General features: G+C 41.5%; 1 protein-coding gene across 2 annotated transcripts in view; it reads left to right on the forward strand.

The window, feature by feature from the left end:
* Positions 1-19,998, forward strand: part of pappaa (pregnancy-associated plasma protein A, pappalysin 1a) — a 132,059-nt gene that overhangs the window by 83,538 nt on the left and 28,523 nt on the right. For both annotated transcript variants that reach the window (XM_058777729.1, XM_058777730.1), the window contains exons 16-20: positions 8,159-8,342; positions 10,117-10,318; positions 10,480-10,672; positions 11,387-11,534; positions 12,412-12,527. In XM_058777729.1, coding sequence (XP_058633712.1) covers positions 8,159-8,342; positions 10,117-10,318; positions 10,480-10,672; positions 11,387-11,534; positions 12,412-12,527 — 843 coding nt within the window. The remainder of the gene's footprint in view (positions 1-8,158; positions 8,343-10,116; positions 10,319-10,479; positions 10,673-11,386; positions 11,535-12,411; positions 12,528-19,998) is intronic.

Raw genomic sequence — 19,998 nt, forward strand, 5'->3', positions numbered from 1 at the left:
GTTGTCATTGTAATGATGTAATAGATTGATCAAACAGCGCCCAGAGTGATCCGATCACGCCCTCGCGTTTGATCTCTTCATTCATCATCTCAACAGCATTTATGACGAGGTCATGCAATAGATATGTCAGAACAGTGTGTTTCTGTGGCATCAGCATGGGAGCAAGGACAATGGTGTCAAGTTGCATCTTGTTAAGCTTCATTAGAAAGTGCACTCGCTTCAGTTGTGTCACGAGGCTTCCAGGAAATCTGCTTTAGATGGTGCTATCTTCAAAACGATCTGTTCCCTCCACTTGTGTGTGTGTTTGACCTTGTTTGTTGTCATCATGCAAACACTATTCTCAGATGTTTAATGGATAACCAATGTGAAATCCAGTCAAACTGCTGATCTTCTACTAGATTAAATGCATCTCATCTAATCAGTGCTTGATTTTTTTTAAAAATTTTTTTTTATAGCCAATTTGTCTATTAACTATATTATAATTACCTGCCAATTTTCACACAATGTCTCAAAGGTGTGCAGTATTGGGTACAGTTGATTTGTTTAAAGCTAGATACCTTAACAATAACATCTGGAATAATGGCACAGACATTTGCACTCTTTCAGTCCGTGAGTATTGAGATCTGTTACTGCCACAGTAACACTAAAATGCTTAAGTTGGTACACATCAGGCTTAAGTACTCACATCAGAATTTTCCAACTTACCTAGAGATGGTTCTATCCATAAAGGGATAGTTAATCAAAAAAATGAAAAGTTGTCATCATAAAATAAAGGTTCTTTATTGGCTTTGATGGTTCCATAAATAATCTTTAAAGGTCCCATATTGTCAAAACTAAAATTTCCTGGATTTTTCATGATAACTGAGGTCTAGAGGCTATGTAACTACCATATAATTTTCAAAACAGTCAATCCACAATAAAGTGCACACAGCCTGCATAAAGTAGCTGTGCCTTTTCACGAGCCCTTGTGACTTCTGTAAAAATGTGACATCCGAAATACTCAGTCACCATCCCGAGCACCGCCCACCTTCCTTTTGCCAAAATTGCGTCCATGCCATTGCTGAACAACAACAACACGGAAACATGTAGAAAAGGTTGACTTTAACGGACGAAACCAGATCGGCCGACCTGTAACGTTACACTCTCGCTCAAGGGATGGACGATCTGACAGGATTGTTACTATGAGGTGGATCACGTCTAACATGTATAGTAAAGACTAATTCACCATGTCGATCTTGTCATGATGAAGATGTAAATACATTTCAATTTCAGCAGGCAACTATTTTTACAGCTACATTATTATTCCAGCCACAATTGTATATACAATTACAAATGATTATATATAAATCGTCAGTTTGTTGTTTTACACACATGCACACAGACATTATCCCATACAAGACATTGAACCTTTTCTGATAAGAAGTGTGCACTGCAAACGCGAGCATTTTTGACGATTGTTTCTGTCCAGTTCGCTCGTTTTATCACGTTTAACCACAGCTGTCGTCGTTTTTTTGTCTGGCAGTGGCTGCAGTTATGCGATCAAATTTCTAATTTGAGGCTGTATCACGTCGATTCTGGCACCCAACATCACAACAAGATGATATTTTATGCTCCTTATGTAGCTGAATGTGCGCTGGTTTGAATGGGCCGCCTCCAGTTTTCCCTTCGTTTTGCCTTCCAGCTAGTGTTGTGATGTAGTTTTTGTCATTGCTATGAAACCACCTTTTGAATTTTATTTTTTAAAGTGGATGTAATTCCAAACCCCATAAGACTTACAATAGTCTTCGGAACACAAATTAAGATATTTTCTATATTATTTCCATTGCAAGTCCATGAAACTGCAAGTCCAAGACTTTCATGCATGACAACGTACATAAAAAAAAAAAAAAAAAAAAAAAATATATATATATATTTATATATATTTATATACGTATATATGAAAAAATATATAAAAATATAATAATTTTTTTCGTCTTGTAATTGATTGATTCCAAGTCTTCTGGAGGAGACAGGGGTGCCATGCACTTATTATTTTTGAGGAGGCACGAGAAAAGCAGGGGCGGGGAGGAGGGTGGTGTTTCATCGTGCATGTCATGTGACACACAGGAGCCACAATAGCACTGTATAACTGATATACAGTCTTAAAAAATAAAGGTGCTTCACAATGCCATAGAAGAACCTTTTTTGTCTAAATGGTTCCATAAAGAACCTTTAACATCTGAAGAACATTTGTTTCACAAAAGGTTCTTTGTGGCAGAAGAAGGTTCTTCAGATTATAAAGAGGTAAGAAAGAGATGGTTCTTTAAAGATCCTTTGACTGAACGGTTCTTTGTGGAACCAAAAAATGGTTCTTCTGTGGCAGCGCTGTGAAGAACACAGCACCTTTATTTTTAAGAATGTAAGGCTTCTGTTTTATTTATTTTCACCTTTTTATTTGAAATATTGCAAACACGTACATTTTCATTCAGTCTAGCCAGAGTTCAAGCACTCTCAAAAACTCAATCGAGGCAGTTTACACTGTGAAATTAATATCTTCCTTAAATTCGTACGCACATCTACACTTTGTTGTTTCTGATGAGAGAATCTGTCAGAGAGCAGAATTCATTCAGCGAACGACTGAACAAAACAACGGAGTTTCATCGATGCCTCATCTGGTTGCCTCTGATTGGTCATTGCGTTCATAAGCTCAGCAGAATCGTGTGTGACTGGTTATAATGTGCAGCGCTGTAAAAACGCATCTGTTTCTGGCTCTGCGCCAGATTTGAATTGCCGAATTGGCCAAATCCCGAAGTGGGCGTGGAGACGCAGTACTCACCGGGTTCAGGTTACACCGGCCTGCCGCAAAACTTTCAGCCCGTGGACAGATCCCTCATTCCTTCAGGCAGGAGTGCCCCTGGAGCAGGTATCCAGGCATGCTGTGATATTCACGGATGCCTCGGCAACCGGCTGGGGAGCCACGTTCAATGGGCACGCAGTGTCAGGGGTATGGATGGGTCCCCAACTGTGTTGGCATATCAATTGCCTCGAGTTGCTGACAGTACGCCTTGCCTTGAGCTGCCTCAGAGGGCGCCTTCGGGGCAAGGACGTTCTGGTCCGTATGGTCAACACTGCGACCGTTGCGTATATCAACCGGCAAGGCGGTTTACGCTCCTTTTGCATGTCACAACTCCTCCTCTGGAGTCAGAAGCATCTGAGGTCCCTTCGTACCATCCACATCCCAGGAGTGTTCAATCAGGCGGCCGACGAGCTGTTTCGAGCGGCACTTCCTGGGGAGTGGAGACTCCATCCCCAGGCGGTCCAGCTGATTTGGAATCGGTTCGAAGCTGCTCAGGTTGACCTGTTTGCATCTCCGGAAACCACCCACTGCCAGTGGTTCTACTCCCTATCTGAGGCAACGCTTGGCACGGATGCACTGGCACACAGCTGGCCCCAGAGCCTGCGCAAATATGCGTTCCCCCCAGTGAGCTCAGGGAGATCAGGGAGGACGAGGAGCAGGTCCTGTTAGTGGTTCCCGGAACTCATGCTCCTCGCAACAGCCCCTCCCTGGCCGATTCCTCTTAGGAAGGATCTGCTTTCTCAGAGACGGGGCACCCTCTGGCACCCGCGTCCAGACTTGTGGAAACTCCATGCCCCCTTTGAGCCGTTGCAGTCATTCGAGTTGAAATTTCTCTCTATGAAAACCCTACTCCTGACTGCGTTGGCCTCGATCAAGAGGTTGGGGGATCTGCAGGCATTTTCGGTCGACGAGTCGTGCCTTGAGTGTGGGCCGGCTGACTCCAGTGCAACACTGAGGCCCCGGCCCGGCTATGTGCCCAAGGTTTCTACCACTCCCTTCAGGGACCAGGTAGTGAACCTGCAAGCGCTGCCCCTGGAGGAGGCAGACCCAGCCCTAGCTTTGCTCTGTCCTGTACGCGCACTGCGACAGTACGTGGATAGAACTCAGAGCTTCAGGACCTCAGAACAGCTCTTTGTCTGTTTCGGAGGACAGCAGAAGGGGAAGGCTGTCTCCAAGCAGAGGATGGCCCACTGGATAGTGGATGCCATCACCTTGGCCTACGAAGCACAAGGTGTGCACTGCCCACTCAGGTTGCGTGCTCACTCCACTAGGGGTGTCGCATCGTCCTGGGAGCTGGCTCGTGGTGCCTTGCTAGCAGACATCTGTAGAGCTGCGGGTTGGGCGACTCCCAACTAGAGCCCTGCACGGGCCTAAAATTTAGGCCCTAGCCCGGCCCTGGCCCGAGACGCTCAGGCCTTAGCCCGGCCCGTGTCCGACAGCTTATCAGAATTCTCGGCCCGAGTCCGACCCGAGCCCGTCTTTTTTCCCCCTTCTCCCAAAACAGCTTATCTACTACAGTTTCAGCTATTAAAATAGTTCAGTTTTGTATGAAATGGCAAATTGATTGTAATTCGTTTAGTTATTTTATTAAGTTAATTTAGAAAAACGTTTGGAGCATTTTTTTTATTTATTCGTTAAATGTAAGTTTTTGTTTTTTAAAGTTACGATCAAGCGGCCAGCGGCAGACAGCGAGTTGATCATTGCCTACGTTTGATAAATTTAGCTTTCTCAAATCATCACGACTTCTCTAAAATTAAATCTATAATTATAAAACAGCTCCACAATGTTAGTTTAAACGCTTGAGCTAGATAAATGTGCACTGATGCATATCCAGTAGTTTGTGCGGAGAGTGGAAGCTGAAGCGCGATTTAGAGGACGCGCAAGAATGATCACTTGCATTGGAAACATTTCAAAATACGCTGTCATTTTTGCTCATAAAGGTAAGAGTAAAAGGCTACGTTGTTCGGAACCGTAAAGGGTCTACTTTTATTTGCGTGCACTCACAATATCAACAAAACGTGCTTTCATAAAAATAAAAAAATAAAAAAGTTTCGGTTTTGAGCAAGCGGAGCGTTTCTGAAAAACCGAAACACAGCATATAGCCTACTTGCCTCACTGACTTGATAAATATAGTATCTATAGAAAGCTTTGAATTACTACTTTAAAACGAAATAATTCGAATCGAAAACAAAAACTCTTTCATTATAAAATCCCTAAAGATGCATTTCTCTCTAAAGGCGCATTCAGTGAGGAGATGGCGTGGATCATCATCAAATGCATGGCTGATCAAAAATGCAGCTTTTCCCAAGCATTGGGAACTTTTGTAATTCCACGCCCAACTTCTTCCTGATGCTCTGCATGGTCACTTGTATGCTAATGTGTGCGTATGCGTTGCGTATTGCTTAGGCGATGTATAATATTTATAAAATAATCAGTATTTAATTAGCCATGTGTGCTCTGCGCGTATATGGGCACAATAAAAGGAGAGAAGCTAAATGAGCCCGAGCCCGACCCGAGCCCGATCTGTAAAAAAAAAAAAATGGCCCGAGCCCAGCCCGAATGGACTCGGCGTGTCGGGCCCCATTGCGACCCGACGGGCTTGCAGACCTCTACTCCCAACACGTTCGCTAGGTTTTATAGCCTACGTGTCGAACCGGTTTCCTCCTGTGTTCTCACCTCAAACGGGTAGTGGCACTGAGAGGCCCGGCTCAGGGTCGGCTTGCGGCGTTCTTACGCCTAATTCTCCAGAGAGTTCCTTAACCAGGCAAAGCCTGTCGAGTCCTCCAGCACTCCGGCATCTGGACATGGCAGAGCGTCCGGTGCCAGGCCTTTCAGCCAATGAATTCCTGAAATCTGGTGTGAGGCTAGTGCCCATATGAGAGACCCTGCTGGGATCCCATATGTGTATTCCGCGGTATGCTTATTAGAGCCGTGTTTCCCCTGACAGACCACGTTCTGCCGTCTCTAATGATGCAGCCTAAGTCATCTCAGAGACTTCCATGTGCAATAGGGCCCTACGGGGTTACTTCACATGTCTAAATGTCACTTAACCCCCTCTGGGATCAGGTGACTCCGCAGTGTGCCTCTTCCAAGCGGAAGGGCACACTTCCCAGTGTTATCCAAGTCCTACTGTTTGGGTTGCTCAAGGAACAACAGTAGTTGACCTTCTCTGTGTAGAGCCCGGTCCTATCGTCTGCCTTATAGGAAGGATCAGGAGGCCTACACAGGGCTACTCACGCTGTGATCAGCAGCAGCTCGATGCAATAATCGCATGCCAATGTCCATTGGCTCGTTTAGTTACACTCAAAGTGGATTGGTCTCTCTGGCGAGATCCCAATTTCGTCGGTCATCCGACGTGATGTCTCCGTTCCCTTCTTCAGGGAATGAGGGTTACATGCGTAACCGAGACATTACTTATAGTTTGTCAAATAAATAGAATGTCAAATCAAAATAAAGTGTTAGCCTCATAACCCTGAAACAGATGTATTGAATGTGATTGTATTTTAACAGATACTGAACACAGGAAGTTTCTTGCCTGATATTATGCAATATTTATGAAGCTGTTTTATTATTGTTATATATATTTTTTTGTTTGTTTTTCCATTGGTTAGTTGTGTTCTGCTGCACTCTGATGCACATGTACCTATAGGTCAGCAGTCACCTGCATATACCCGCTTGTTCTTCACAAGCCTGTAAATGACCTTGTCTGATGTGATAATTTATTGTAATTCAGCACTCACTCTTAGTTCAGTCACTTTCGGGAATTCTGTGCAGATATTCTAAACATATTGATTGAGTTTAGCATGTGGAAAGCATATGTTTTATACAGAGAAATATGAAAGTGAGTAATAGCTGGGTAAGGAGATATTGTTGTGGTGTATCAAATAGTCAAAGAAAAGGTTGAAGTATATGAGAGAGAAAAAATATCTGCCTGAGCTTATCAATAATGTGTGTATCTAATGTTATGTGTTCAAACAATGTGTGAACTTTTAAACAGTTTTCATTTAGAAATTGCTAGTAAATCTCAGAAATAATTACAATGAAACATCAGTTAACAAATTTGATTAATCAAGAAATTTTGACATCTTATATCTAGAAAGACTGAAATATATATATATATATATATATATATATATATATATATATATATTTTGTAGAATGTACTCCAATAATCTTTAAAAATGATTTATGACAGTGTACACATGATCAAACGGTTTTCCCATTATCTTATATTTTATGTTTGTGTATAGGATTATCATGGTGCACCTAATCAAAATGATGGATAGAAGATGAATTTTATCAGCTTTTTGTCACATTTTCCTTTTAGTCATAATTTCCTTTCACAGTACTTCTTTACAAAAAGAAAAGCTACCAGGAACTTTTTATTTATTTATTTATTTATTTAGACGTCTGAACCAAACCAGATTAGGACTTTAAAAATCACATTATGCGGTTAAGTTGCGAGATGAGGCATAACAACAAAATCCTGGGTCAAAGATGTTTCAGGCCAGATGTCAGGCCGTTTTAGGGCATTTTTGGAATAACAGAGTTTTTTGGTCAGGAGAATGTGCCAATATTTTTGCACAGCGGTGTCCAAACTACACACATTGTCTTTTTATTATCAAAACACTGTGCATCACGTGGATCTTTAAAGAAAGATGAATATGTTTTGCCTTTGGATTGTACTCTGTACTCACTAGCTCTGCTTAAAATGAGCCTACATGGGCAGCATCCTAACTGAAATGAGTTCTCTTATTTGAAACACTCTACATGGGCAGCAGCTCATTGCACCACACAAATAGGGTTCCTTGAGGAGACTTCTTGAGCTTAGTTTGGTGTTAGGGCACAATTATCGTGCTTATTCCCATGTTTACTTGATCAGTAAAGATTTTACAGCAAAAAAGACACGTGGAGTTTCATCATGCTGAGCATTTAGGAAAAAAAAATAAAAAAAAATGTGAATATCAAATATGATTTTAATATTTAATATAATGGTTTTATAGCATTCAAATGTCATTTTTGGATGACTGTTGCTGCCAGAACATTTCAGAGTAAATAAGTATGAATTATTTCTATCTGTGATCAGAAGGATCACTTGCAAAGGGCATTCTGTGCCTTTTTCATGAAACAGTACCATGCACGAGTCACGCTAAATGGCACTTCATTCCTCATGCAAAATACCAAAGCACTAGATAGTAGTGCTGCTTTCAGGCCCATGAGAGGAACACATGTATTCTTTACTGTGGTATCAGCCTTGTGTACTTTGTACCTTGTGGTCAGCAGCACTGAACTCATTGGAAATCTGACGTCTTTTCTCTGTAGATGGACTCAACCGTGACCATCACCTGTGCTGATAGGAAATGGAACAAGCAAGTATCGTGTGAGCCAGTTGACTGTGGGCTTCCAGATAAGTACCATGTGCACCCTGCCCACTTTGATTTCCCAGAAGGCACCACCTACGGCAAGAAGAGCACGTTCCAGTGCAAGGAGCCTGCGCAGCTAGTGGGTGAGAAAAAACACTGGAAAAAATCTAACTGAACTTTGATGCAGTAAAGAGAACAAAAAAGATTACCTGGTAAAATAGGTCATCTAGGGTCTTGGCATATTTTCTTTCTCAGGATTCTGATAATTCAAAATGTAGTATAAAATGCTTATTGCAATGATTAGAACTAAATAATAATAGTAATAGTAATACTGCAACTCGTATTGTAATAATCAAAATAAACATTCTGATTATTACTTGGAATATTACACCACTTAATTTGTGATTTGCAGCTGTTTGCAGTTGCAACATAGCCCTTTAACATGGAATTCAGTCATGTGCGTTCACAGGTATGTTTCAGTGGTTTGATAAGTGACTCATCCGATCAGAATTTACTGGAGCTATTCATTTTATAACACTCTTTTTTTATTCTTCACAGAAAGGTTAACTATTCTCAGTCTAATACTGGTAGTAATCAATTGCATTTTTGTACATTTTAACAGAAGTGATGCCATGGCAGATGACATATTTATTTGAGAAAATAAGACTTAATATCTTTGCTTTCAAAGTAAATGTATCTTGATTTAAGAATGTTTAGATATTTGTACTGTAAAACAAGACAAATATACTGAGAAAGAAAATCACATTGTGATATACAGTCATGGCCAAAAATATCGGCACCCTTGCAATTCTGTCAGAAAATGTAACACTTCTCTCAGAAAATTGTTCCAATTGCAAATGTTTTGGTATTCACATGCTTATTGTTTTTCTTTGCACTGCAACAAAACAAAAAAAACTGAGAAGAAAAGTCAAACTTGATAAAAATTTCACACACAAATCAAAAATATTGGCACCTTGTCAAAATTGTAAGAAATAATTGCTTTTCAAGCATGTGATGCTCCTGTAGTTTGTATTTAGACACACCCGTGGCAAGTAACAGGTGTGGGCAATATAGTAATCACACTTGCAACCAGTTAAAATGGAGAAAAGTTGACTCAACCTTTGTGTTGTGTGTCACACTGAGCATGGAGAAAAGAAAGAAGTGTAAAGAGTTGTCTGTGGATTTGAGAGAAAAACTGTGGAAAAACATGGACAATCTCAAGGCTACAAGTCCATCTCCAGAGATCTTAATGTTCCTGTGTCCACTGTGTGCAATATCATCAAGAGGTTTACAGCCCATGGCACTAGCTAACCTCCCTGGACGTGGACAGAAGAGCAAAATTAATTAAAAATTACAACGAAGGATTGTTCGAATGGTGGATAAAGAACACTGATTAACTTCCAAACAAATTCTAGCTGATCTGCAGACACAGGGTACAACAGTGTCAGCTCGCACTATCCGTCGCCATCTGAATGAAAAGGGACGCTATGGTAGGAGACCCTGGAGGACACCACTGCTGACACAAAGGCATAAAAAAGCAAGACTGGAGTTTGCCAAAACTTATGTGACAAAACTACAATCCTTCTGGGAGAACGTACTGTGGACAGATGAGACAAAAGTAGAGCTTTTTGGTAAAGGACATCATGGCACTGTTTACAGAAAAAAGAAATGAGGCCTTCAAAGAAAAGAACACAGTCAAACATGGTGGAGGTTCAAAGATGTTTTGGGGTTGCTTTGCTGCTTCTGGCACTGGATGCCTTGACTGTGTGAATGGTATCATGAAATCTGATGACACTGTTGTTACATTATAAATGTCTTTATCACTTTTGATCAATTTAACGCATCCTTGCCGAAGAAAAGTATTTTTTGTGTGTGTGTGTGTTTATTTGATTTGTTTTGTCTGTCCCTCATTTGAAGGCACAAATAACACTCTGACCTGTATGGAGGACGGTCTGTGGTCGTTCCCGGAGGCTTTGTGTGAGCTCCGCTGTCCCGTGCCTCCTCCCGTGCCCAACGCCATGCTTCAGACCAAACGCTGCAATGAGACGGGTCTTAAAGTGGGCACCCTCTGCAAATACAAATGCAAACCGGGATACCATGTGGCCAACAAGCCAAAGAGGTGCGCAAACATACATATCATCCACAAAACACAACAACAACCACAAAGCATGGGTTTTGCATGGTTAAACTACACTTATGAAAATGGAGTCGTCTTTTATCATCAAAATGAGATTTTACATGAATGCTATTACAGCATATGACACATCTCTGTACCTGCAGGAGAGCCTTCAAGCGCCAGTGCACAGAAGACGGCCGCTGGTTAGAGGGCTCTTGTGAGCCGGTCACTTGTCCACCTCCTCCATCCGTCTTCTATGGCATGTACCAGTGCACAGACGGCTTCAAATTTGACAGCACCTGCTGGATCCACTGCAACGGGTCCAACAACACGTTGAGACAACGACCATGCAAACAGGTTACTTTCGATATTCTCATTTAGACATTCGACCAACTATTAGTAACTCTGCAACTATTTGTAAACTAACTCTCATTAGAATATTATTAAACGTTATGGTTACAGTTGCATTGAATTGATCAAAACAGTACAGTGACAGTAAAGACATAATAATGTTGCAAAATATTTCTATGTCTATTCTATTTTTCTATGCTAATGCTAATATTTGAGCAGCAAATCAGAATATTAAAATTATTTCTGAAGGATTGTGACACTGAAGACTGGAGTAATCATGCTGAAAATTCAGCTTTGCATAACAGTAATAAAGTAATTTCTTGTATGTATTTAAAAAAGAAATCAGTTATTTTAAATTGTAATAATATTTCATAGTTTTTATTAAACAAACACAGCCTTTGTGAGCAGACTTTTTTCAAAAACATTTAAAAATCTTACCGACCCCAGTCTTTTGAACTTTAGTTTTTTTACAGTTTCTTTACAGCTGAAATCATATTTATTCCATTACATTAGTACTGTTATTTTCTTGTTTATAACTGTGAAGCTGCTTTGAAACAATTTGCATTGTATAAAGACCTGACCTAGTGTAAATCGTGATAAAACAAATAACTCTTTAATTTGGTATTTATAGATGCTGCAGTAAGCATGCATGTCTTTATCTGTTCTTTCCACTGGCTGTGAGTTTAGAGTGTTGTAGTGAATGCTGTGACGTCTCCACAGGGGCTCGGCACCAATGTCATCCGCTGCAGAAAGGACGGGAACTGGACCGGAAGCTTCCGCTTATGCCCTCAGCTGAAGGGTCAATGCTCTCTACCTCAGAACCTGCATCCCAGCATCCGCGTCAACTGCAAGAAGGGCCACGGCATAGGTGCGATCAGATTTTTATTACATTTTGGGAATAGAATACAAAAGAAAGAAAGAGGCTATCATTCAAAAGTTTGGGTCACTTTGATTTTTTTTTTTTTTTTTACAGTTAAATTAATACTACTTTAGCAAGGATTCGTTAAATTGATCAAAGTGAAAGTACTGGTAAATACATTTATAATGTTACAAAATGTTATTTCAAATACATGATTTTCTTTCTATTCATCAAAGAATCCTGAAAAAAAAGTACCATGGTTTCCACAAAAAAATATGAAGCAGCATAGCTGTTTTTATCATTGATAATAATAAGAAATGTTTTTTGAGCAGCAGATCAGCATATTAGAATGATTTCTGAAGGACCATGTGACACTGAAGACTGGAGTAATGATGCTGAAAATTCAGCTTTGCATCACATCAATAAATTGCATTTTAACATATTTTCAGATACACAACAGCTACTTTGAATTGTAATAATATTTCACAATATTAAAAAATATTAGTGTTTTTACTAATATTTAAATGATAGTATTGGCATATTATGATGTTTATTTGCACTGTCATGTACTGTATAATGCAAATCCCAATGGTTCTTAAAACAGGCTTAATTGTTTCTATGCAAAATAGAATTTATGTAATTTTGCAGTTAAATGTGACATTTACCATAAAACGGATGCTGCAAACTCTTATGAACACTATACTCTCACAGTAATGTATTAGACACAGTGATTAAAACTTTACAAAAACTTCATCAGAAGATGTGCTATGATGTTAAGACCCCCAACATGTTTAAACTGGAGGAAGTTCCCATTAAACTTTACTGAAGTGTCATTGTCTGTAAGGGCCTTAGAGATTAACTTATTTCCTCTGTCTGTGTTTCTCAGGAGAGGAGTGTGAGTTGTCCTGCAGGGACAGTAACAATGATGTGGTCATTCTGCCGAACAACATGACGGCCAGCAGCATTATGAGACATCACTGGATGAACCCTCCCAAGGTCAAGGTTTGTGTTTTTCAGTCTCAGTGTTTCAGTTTGCTGGCAGGGAATGTTGCACCGGGACACCACATCCTGAGTGTGACTCAAAGTTTGAGGTGACACTCCTCGGACAGCAGATATTGGATTGTGCCTGATGATTCATCAGTGTCATTCATCAGTGTCTAGGCTCAGGACTTTAGGGTCAATGAGAAGCATGGTCAGTAGAGGAATTCACCTCTAAAATGTCAGTTATTAAATCCAAATTCACCACATTCAGTGTCTTTTCAAAATAAATAAATGTGACAACTGCCAGTCGGTATGCAGGTTTTTGTCTTGAAAGCCAGAGTACACATCCATTTCCTAACATAAAGTTTGAGCTACTGTGAAATCTCTGGAGAGGAAAAAAAAACTTTTAGAAAAGAGGAGAAAAAATAGTGTCAAGGAAAGCAAAAGCAATACTGAAGGTTCACAACGTGTTTTACCAATATGGTAAAAAAGAATGATATATTTTCACATTTATTTTTAAATATACACAATTAAATAAACATCCAACAATGGCCAAATCATATATATATGGGTAGTTGACGTATCAATGTGTCCTATGGTGTGACGGAAAATGTAAAAAAAAAACCTCTAACATTGAAGATAAAACTCTCTCATGCTGTTTATAACTCTCTCTCTCTCTGTGTGTGTGTATTTTAAAGCATTTAAAAATATATTTTACCCTCCATATATTTCAATCCAAGAAAATGCATTCATGTCACATTTAAAGAAAAAAAAAATAACATGTGAACATAACACATTTACAGAAAAAATAAATATGAATAAATACTAAATTAAGCTTACTGTAAGATTGGAAATGTATTTTCTTGCCTCTGAAATACATTTTGATATATATTTTGCTAAGAGACTGAAACCAAATATATTTTCAATTTCAAAATTTTTTTTATTTTTTTTTATTTTTTTAATTAAGTTTGATTGTTTGCAACACATATGTAGCATATACTGTTTTTAAATGATGTTTTGGCTGGATTTTTTAAAAGCGACAAAGCACAAATTAAGATGGTCTGAAAAATATGCTGTCAGTAGGTTCCAACCAAGGGTACGTTACCCAAAACCATCGTTAGCTAAACATGGTCGTTAGTTCCATTGAACTCTGTTGGTAATGATGGAACTTGCGACCATAGTTGCTTTTGGGAAACCCACCCCAAGGCAGGAAACACAACAAACCTTTTCGCCTGAAAAGGTGCGATCACACTAAGAGTATGAAAATGCAGTCCCATATGTATGCACACATTTTAGCAGTGTTAGTGAGGCTGTACCAAAACAAACTCTTTCTGGCGAAAAATTAAAAAAACAAAACAACCCTAACAGATGATAATTCCATTTTTTTAATAGTAATAATAATCCAAATAACCAACTCAATCTCACAGGCACTTTTTTTTTTTTTTTTTTTAGTCAGCATGAAGGTCCACCCATACGAAAACATATGAATGAGATCATACAAATTCATAGCCACCAATTCGCCCAGAACAAAAAAAAATGATTACGAATTGCCATGAGACTGTGTTGTAATAACTATTCTTCTGCCAAGTAATATAGGTAGTCTAATTGTAGTTGGTTTGTGGGTGTCATGTAGAAATTACATTTTGAAAGTATGTGTTTTAATGGCTCCAAACTAACTGACAAGCTAACCATTTCATAAAATATCATATTAGTATTTGTATTTATTCATTTATCCAGTACACAATGGATTTCATGTGAATTGTTATCCATTGCACTCACTGCTCAGGCCAGAAACAGCATTAAGAGGAATGGCATTACTTATTATTTGAAACATTTCTTTATTATGTAAAACAAAAATAATAGTGATACAGAATAGTAGTAATGAAACTATTAGGGCAACAATAAACATTCAGCATTAAAATTTCCATGTACATTTTTCATCATGAACTTCTGACGTTAACTTCTGTCTCTGATCAGTGAACACATGCAGCGGTTGTAACTTTGTAGCATTGAATGTCGCAGTTGTCCAATTACTGTTCATTAGCCGCAGGCTCAGGCATGCATGGCTTTCCCAATTACCTGGCATTGGTAAAACAGGGTATGATTACAGTAATCTCTCAACTCATCTGAACCGCAACGAGGCTGAAGCCAAGTCATAAAAGTTAAAAAGCCATCTGTAATCACTATAATTTCAACAATGACCCTATTACAGGCATTAGCAGAAAAGCTTTATATAAATTTACCTGTCAGAAGTATTACAATGTTTTAGCCGTGACTGCTGGGTTTGACTGGGAGTGTTATAATGGCAGTTTTGCTGAACACCTGTCAGGCTCCACTGCAGGCTGAAACATGCAATCTTCAATCATTGCATGCTCATTTACTGGCTGGAAAACACTACACAACTTTTAAAATTTGATCACATTTCTATCATGACAACTCTTGGAAGATTTTAGCATGGTAGTGGATATGACAATGTTAATGTATTTGGTCTTTTGCGGAACAGATCTGCTACGCTGCTGCTGCTGTCGGTTATTGCTGAAGTTGTAGATTATTGATACTGCTGCTGCAAGCAAGTACAGGAACTTGCTACTGCCAATGCATATGGCGATATGGTGCTGTGAGTATTTAAGACATACTGCTGCTGCACAAATAGCATATAAAATAACCCGTAGCAGATCTATACAGGTGGAGCTGGGGAAGGTGGAGTGTTTCAGAAGAACTCTGAAAGTGTGCTGCCTAATGCTCAAGTGGATGCTAACCAGCCATTTACATGTATGCAACCAGAACCAATCAGCTTGTGCCAAGTCGTGTAATGCTGTGAATATCATCAGTTACGTTAAGATCCATATGTGCTCTAAAACAATATGTGCTCTAAAATGTACTCAAAATATCAAACATGTTTTATATTATCTGACTGGATTGGACACTGGAAAAAAAATATGCTGCACTATTTTCTGTGAAATCTATTAACTCTGACTGCCCAATACTGTATCTACAGGCTGGCTCTGATTTTCAACAACTAGTGTCAACTCATCCAGACTGTAAATCTGGACAAAAGTTGTGTAGTGTATACTAGGGTACTAGGAGAAGTTCACCCAAAAATGAAGATTCTGTCACCATTTACTAACCCTTATGTTGTTCCAAACCCATATGACTTTGGATCATATTCAAAACACAAAGATTTTTTTTTTTTTTTTTTAATAATTTCATTTATTTATTTTTAATAAAAACTGAGAGGTTTCTGTCCCTCCTCTGAAAGGTAACCAAAACTTGTATTTAATAAGTTTGTCATAAAATAAATGCATCTGAATCAAGTTGTTTAATGCAAGTCTTGAAGAGACATGAGATATCGCTTTATATAATGAACATTTATGTATAAGTTTAGTAGTTTTGCTCGGTAACTCACGTGATATGGCGTTGCACTTGTGAACTGAAGTGCTCCGGTATGTGTCACCAGTGTTTGGGGAAGTTAAAATAGCATGGTTTGCATTGCTTCAGCGAATGTTTTTAAATCACTTTTGCATTTGTTAACACTAAAAGTTGGTTTAGGATTGAGGATTGAAAGCATTGACCTTTTAGCAACACTCCCAGACATTTTAATTCTGAACCACCCCAATATGTACCAGAAGCAACAAAATAAAAATGTTGTGTTGAATGCATGTTTTTGCCAAACTCACTGGACATTTCACTTTGAAACTGCCACAAAATGTGCAGTAAGGTACATAATATCTGTGTTACAGAAACTTTGTCTCAAACATGTATTTCCTATGAACCTGGGTTGGCAGATTTAGTTCACAAACAACTAACAGTCTAAATTTGATTTTTATTTACAATAATTATCATTACTGTAACGGGGCTGACGAGACGTGAGACATGCGGGTCCAAGTGCAAGCTTTTATTTACAGGCATGGTCATAAATACAGGCAGGGTCGAGCAATGGCAAACAGGTATGGCAGGGACAAGACAAAGTAATCCTAGGGCAAGCTAAGGTCGACGATCGGCGAACAGTATCCAGTGGGCAAGGCAGAGAGATAATCCAGGGAACACAGGCTATAATCCAGGCAAGGGAATAAACCGAGTCCGAACAGTGAGACAGGTGTAAATACAGGGAACACAGACTAGAAAATAACAAACGTTCCGTAAAGCAGCTGACACTAGGGGAGTGAAAAACGCAGGACAATACAGGAACTGAACAGAAACACGGAATGGCACGGAAAGGGTTAATCCAGGAAACACGGGCTCTGTAGAGTTGCTACGGCTAGGGGAGCGATAAACGCATTCAATACTTGGCAGTGATGGAAACAAAGTCCAGGGTTTATATAAGGTGTGGGATCAGGTGTGCGTGTGATTAGTGCAATGAATGATGGGAAATGGAGTCCAGTGTTATGTATGGTGTGAGTCAATGTGGTGAGCGAGTGACCTCTGGTGGAGGGTGAATGGAAGTGCAGACCAGATTTGTGACAGAGCCCCCCACCAAGGAGCGGCTTCCAGACGCTCCAAACATACCCAATCCAGGAGGATGGTGGAGCGGAGGCGAAACAGGGGGAGGGACGGAGGGCCAGGTCCACGTGGGAGTGAGAAGACCGGGGACTGAGGCAGAGCAGAACACCCAGGCAGAACCGGCGAAGCAGAGAACCCAGGCGGAGACCAGGATGGAACAGGAGCCCACCAGGGCAGAGCAGACGGAACTGGTGCCCACCAGGGCGGAGCAGACGGGGCAGAAGACCTCCACAGCGGCGCAGACAGTGCAGGAGCCCGCCAGGGCGGAGCAAAACACCACCAGAGCCAGATAGCAGACCACCACGGTGGAGCAGACGGAACAGGTGGAGCACACCACGACGGATCAGGATTCCACAGCAGAGACTGGGACCTAGGGAAAACTGAGACACAAGGAGGAGAAAGAACATACACAGACACAAGGACTGAGGTAGGGAACATGGGAAGTCTATGAATAATTTCCATGGTGGCAACTGAGCAGGTAGGCAGTTCACAGTCAGCCACCATGGCTTGGTCAGATTGGGGCGAGAGTTCAGAGATGGCCTTCTTAGCCATAACAGATAGTTCAGGGACAGCCCTTCTGGCTGCGACAGGACAGGCAGAGAATTCACAGGCGGCCTTCATAGCCGTGACAGATAGTTCCGGGACAGCCCTTCTGGCTGCGACAGGACAGGCAGAGAATTCACAGGCAGCCTTCATAGCCGTGACAGGGCAGGACGAGAGTTCAGGGACAGCCCTTTTGGCTGCGACAGGACAGAACGAGAGTTCATTGACGGCCTCCATAGCCGTGACAGGACAGAACGAGAGTTCATTGACGGCCTCCATAGCCATGACAGGACAGAACGTGAGTTCAGGGACAGCCCTTCTGGCTGCGACAGGACAGGACGAGGAGTTGTAGATGGCCTCCATAGCCGTGACAGGACAGGAGTTCATTGACAGCCTCCATAGCCGTGACAGGACAGACCGAGAGTTCACCGATGGATACCTCTGGAGGTTCTGCAGCAGCTGCCGCCTCCTCTGGAGGTTCTACAGCAGTAAACTCAGGACACAGGGAGAGTTCATTGCTGGGTGCCACCACCATACAAGGGGCCGACGCGAGCCCCGCTGCTTCTGGAGGTTCTGCAGCGTGGACCGCCACCTCTGGAGAAGCTACAGCGGGCGCCGCTGCGGTGGTGTACGCAGCCCAAACGCAACACAAAGCGACTCCCATCAGGGGAAGTGCCTCGGACGGGGGAATATGCATAATAACAGGAGGGTTAGAGTGAGTTGGTTTGGGGATACCAGCCGTGCATGCAGACACCAGCGGTACATCCCTCAAACTAGACATCAAATTGGGATAGTGGAAGACTGACCTTGATGATCTGGGTGTGTCAGCCCGGACGTGACGTGACTCTGGAAGGTCAGCCGTGACGGGCTGTGACTCTGGAAGATTAGCCGTGACGGGCTGTGACTCTGGAAGATCAACAGAGACGTGACTTGACTCATGACGTGACTCTGGATGACTAGCTGTAATGTGACGAGACTCTAGGAGATCAGCTGAGACGTGATTTGACTTGTGACGATCAGCTGAGACGTGAAGTGACTCTGGACGGTCAGCTGTGACTCTGGACGGTCAGCTGTGACTCTGGACGGTCAGCTGTGACGTGAACAGCTGTGACGTGCTGCTGTGACTCTGGACGAACAGCAGAGACGTGCTGCTGTGACTCTGGATGAGCAGCGGAGATTTGAAGCAATTCTGAGAGATGAGCTGAGACGGGGCAAGACTCTGGGAGGTCAGTTGAGACATGACTTGATTAATGATGACCAACTGTGACTTGACTTGATTCTCTGACATCAACTGTGACTTGACTTGGTTCTTTAAAATCCACTGTGACTTGACTTGGTTCTTTAAGATCAACTTTGACTTGGTTTGACTCGTGACGATCAACGGTGACTTGACTTAGCTCATGAAGATCAGCTGTGACTTGCCTTGACTCATGACGATCAATGGTGACTTGACTTAACTCATGAAGATCAGCTGTGACTTGGCTTGACTCATGACGATCAACGGTGACTTGACTTAACTCATGAAGATCAGCTGTGACTTTGCTTGACTCGTGAAGATTAGCTTTGATTTGACCGGGTGTTGTTGTAGCCGCCATTTTGTGAGTGTGCTCTGGTGCGTCCGCCATTACCATCATAGACGCGGTGTCGCGTTCCTCTTCCGCGACACCCACAGTAAACAGAGTTAGCACACAGTAAAGCATAGTCCATAAAGTCTTTTAACGAACAATTAAACTTCCCTCCAGGTAAACATGACTTAATGGGCTCATTTACTCCAAAGCGAAAAATGTCCTTAAACACGACCTCATCCAAGGGTATCCTATAATACAACTCACAGAATTGAGTGACGTAATCCTCAATGGATGAATTCCCATGCCTCAGGTCGAGCAGCTGGTCAAAAAGGTCGATACCTGGACAGGGTTCTGTAGAAAAGCCGCTGGATCCTTGTGTGGCCGAGTATTCTGTAACGGGGCTGACGAGACATGAGACGTGCGGATCCAAGTGCAAGCTTTTATTTACAGGCATGGTCATAAATACAGGCAGGGTCGAGCAATGGCAAACAGGTATGGCAGGGACAAGACAAAGAGTAATCCTAGGGCAAGCGAAGGTCGACGATCAGCGAACAGTATCCAGTGGGCAAGGCAGAGAGATAATCCAGGGAACACAGGCTATAATCCAGGCAAGGGAATAAACAGAGTCCGAACAGTGAGACAGGTGTAAATACAGGGAACACAGACTAGAAAATAACAAACGTTCCGTAAAGTAGCTGACACTAGGGGAGTGAAAAACGCAGGACAATACAGGAACTGAACAGAAACACGGAATGGCACGGAAAGGGTTAATCCAGGAACCCCGGGCTCTGTAGAGTTGCTATGGCTAGGGGAGCGGTAAACGCATACAATACTCGGCAGTGATGGAAACAAAGTCCAGGGTTTATATAAGGTGTGTGATC

This window comes from Onychostoma macrolepis, chromosome 05 (genome assembly GCF_012432095.1).
Source record: "Onychostoma macrolepis isolate SWU-2019 chromosome 05, ASM1243209v1, whole genome shotgun sequence".
In the NCBI taxonomy this organism is placed as follows: domain Eukaryota; kingdom Metazoa; phylum Chordata; class Actinopteri; order Cypriniformes; family Cyprinidae; genus Onychostoma; species Onychostoma macrolepis.